Source organism: Scylla paramamosain, chromosome 21 (genome assembly GCF_035594125.1).
Source record: "Scylla paramamosain isolate STU-SP2022 chromosome 21, ASM3559412v1, whole genome shotgun sequence".
Classification (NCBI taxonomy): domain Eukaryota; kingdom Metazoa; phylum Arthropoda; class Malacostraca; order Decapoda; family Portunidae; genus Scylla; species Scylla paramamosain.
The window spans coordinates 20,761,347-20,763,266 of record NC_087171.1 but is presented as its reverse complement, the minus strand read 5'-3'; the positions used below and the strand labels follow the sequence as shown (position 1 = coordinate 20,763,266).

The 1,920-nt window shown below is 39.6% G+C and overlaps 1 protein-coding gene across 2 annotated transcripts in view; it reads right to left on the bottom strand.

The window, feature by feature from the left end:
* The window catches only part of LOC135111212 (uncharacterized), a 3,154-nt gene extending 1,604 nt beyond the window's left edge, over positions 1 to 1,550 (bottom strand). Inside the window, exons 1-2 of one of the 2 annotated variants that reach the window (XM_064024328.1) lie at positions 1,420 to 1,550; positions 792 to 842 (exon numbers count right to left, since the gene is read on the bottom strand). In XM_064024328.1, coding sequence (XP_063880398.1) covers positions 792 to 842; positions 1,420 to 1,526 — 158 coding nt within the window. In that variant the 5' untranslated portion in view covers positions 1,527 to 1,550. The remainder of the gene's footprint in view (positions 1 to 791; positions 843 to 1,419) is intronic. The other variant, XM_064024329.1, reaches the window with a different exon arrangement.
* Positions 1,551 to 1,920: the final 370 nt, after the last annotated feature.

Here is a 1,920-nt window from a genome sequence, read left to right as displayed (position 1 = left end):
CCAGAGGCAGTACAAGAATGATGGGGCAGGATGAGGAAACAAGTTTGTGATCGGACTGGTCCAAAAGAGAGGACAATTAAGCCATGTAAAATAATTAAGTTGAAGGTTTATTCACCCGGTTGGTCACTAAAATAAGCTGAAAACCAAAGCAGGTGGTGAACATTGAAATCTCCTAGTATAAAATATTTCAGCATGGGGGAATGGGTGAGAATATGATCCATTTTGGAAGTCAAATAATCAAGCAATTTTACATAGTTGGTTAGGTGAGAGACACAGCTCATATGAATTTAGTGAGAGAGTAACACTGAGGTTTTAGCCAGATGGTGGAAAATTCTGAAGACTCAAATCAAGAAGGTAGGCACGAGAGCAAGCTATATCATCACGTACTATTGCTTTTAGAGTCAATAATCAGTTTGGTTTAAAATAAAGGATAAAGAAAGTAATAGGAAGCAGAAAAAAGGTCTGCAGTCAGCAGACTCTTATCACTGGGTTTCGGTGAAGAATATGAAGGATGGTGAACGTGATGATCCAGATATTGGAAGTTATATCTAAGATTGTGAATGATGCAGAAGTTAATATGGAGAAACATAAAAGAAGTATAGGGCACCTGTAGTCTGTAGTGCTGTGAACTTTAAAGGAAGATTAGACAAATTTATGGATGGGGTGACAGGTGGAAATAGGCAAGTATGCTTCATACAGGGACTGCCACGTGAAGGCCTAATGGCTTCTTGCAGCTTCCTTATTTTCATGTTCTTATATTCTAATGAAATGTCATAAGGCGCGGTACATACTCGTAGAAGGACAGCAGTAACTTGTCGTCCCCGCTGAACATCATCTGTAACCTGAAAAAAAAGAAGAAAAAAAAAAAAAACTGTATAAGTACGTCAACATTCTCATACACCAGAGAAAAAGTGAGACTCTTTTATGTCCAGAATCAGTGGTTCCCAACCTATGGGTAATTACCTACATGTGGGTAATTTGAATAATTTGAGTAGGTAATGGAAGGCTGAGAAGAAAGGCACTCATATTGTATACGTGTGCATGTATGTGTGCGAAAATGTAATTGTTTGTTCAATATGGGTGTGAGAGAGAAAACAGAGAGAACGGACGCGTCTCATATGGGACAAATAACAGGCGATGGGCGCGGCGGAGTCACTGAGACTGGGGACAGAGGGGAGAGACACTTGGTCAGTAAACGGGTAATGTAATGAAAAGAACCACTGGTCTAGATGTTGTCCTGCTTCATTTTCGTATCCGACTACTAGCTTAATTTTGATCGATGAAATGTAATACTGAATATCCTGGTTTCTTGTGTGGATATCGAGACTTTCATTATGAACAGATCTCATTAAGATAATTTCTGTAAATGAGAGAAGTGAACTTTTTATTTGTTTTTTGCTCAGGATCTAAAGAACTTACATGAAGATGAGGACGATCGAACAAACGATGAAAATGACGCAGCGTTTCTTTCTATGCGAGGGATACATTATCTTCCGCAGCACACTACGTGGAAAATCTTGCATCATGATGTGGTGAGAAACACTGGACTCTATCCCACTCTTCACTCAGCCTTAGTGTGCAGCTAAAATACAAGAATAAATAAATTAATAAATGAGACACATCGTCAGCTTCATGTTGTACTCGTGTATTCTTATTTGTGTGGCATCATTAAACATCCATACGCATCTAAATACAGTATTAAAGAGGCAGATTGTTTGAGTGTTCATTTGTTTGCTTCTCTCTCTCTCTCTCTCTCTCTCTCTCTCTCTCTCTCTCTCTCTCTCTCTCTCTCTCTCTCTCTGTGTGTGTGTGTGTGTGTGTGTGTGTGTGTGTGTGTGTGTGTGTGAATGGCGATAGTTGTGAAGTATTTGCCAGCTGACCAAGGACTGCACTCAGACAGATAAATGCTAGTTCGAGGTT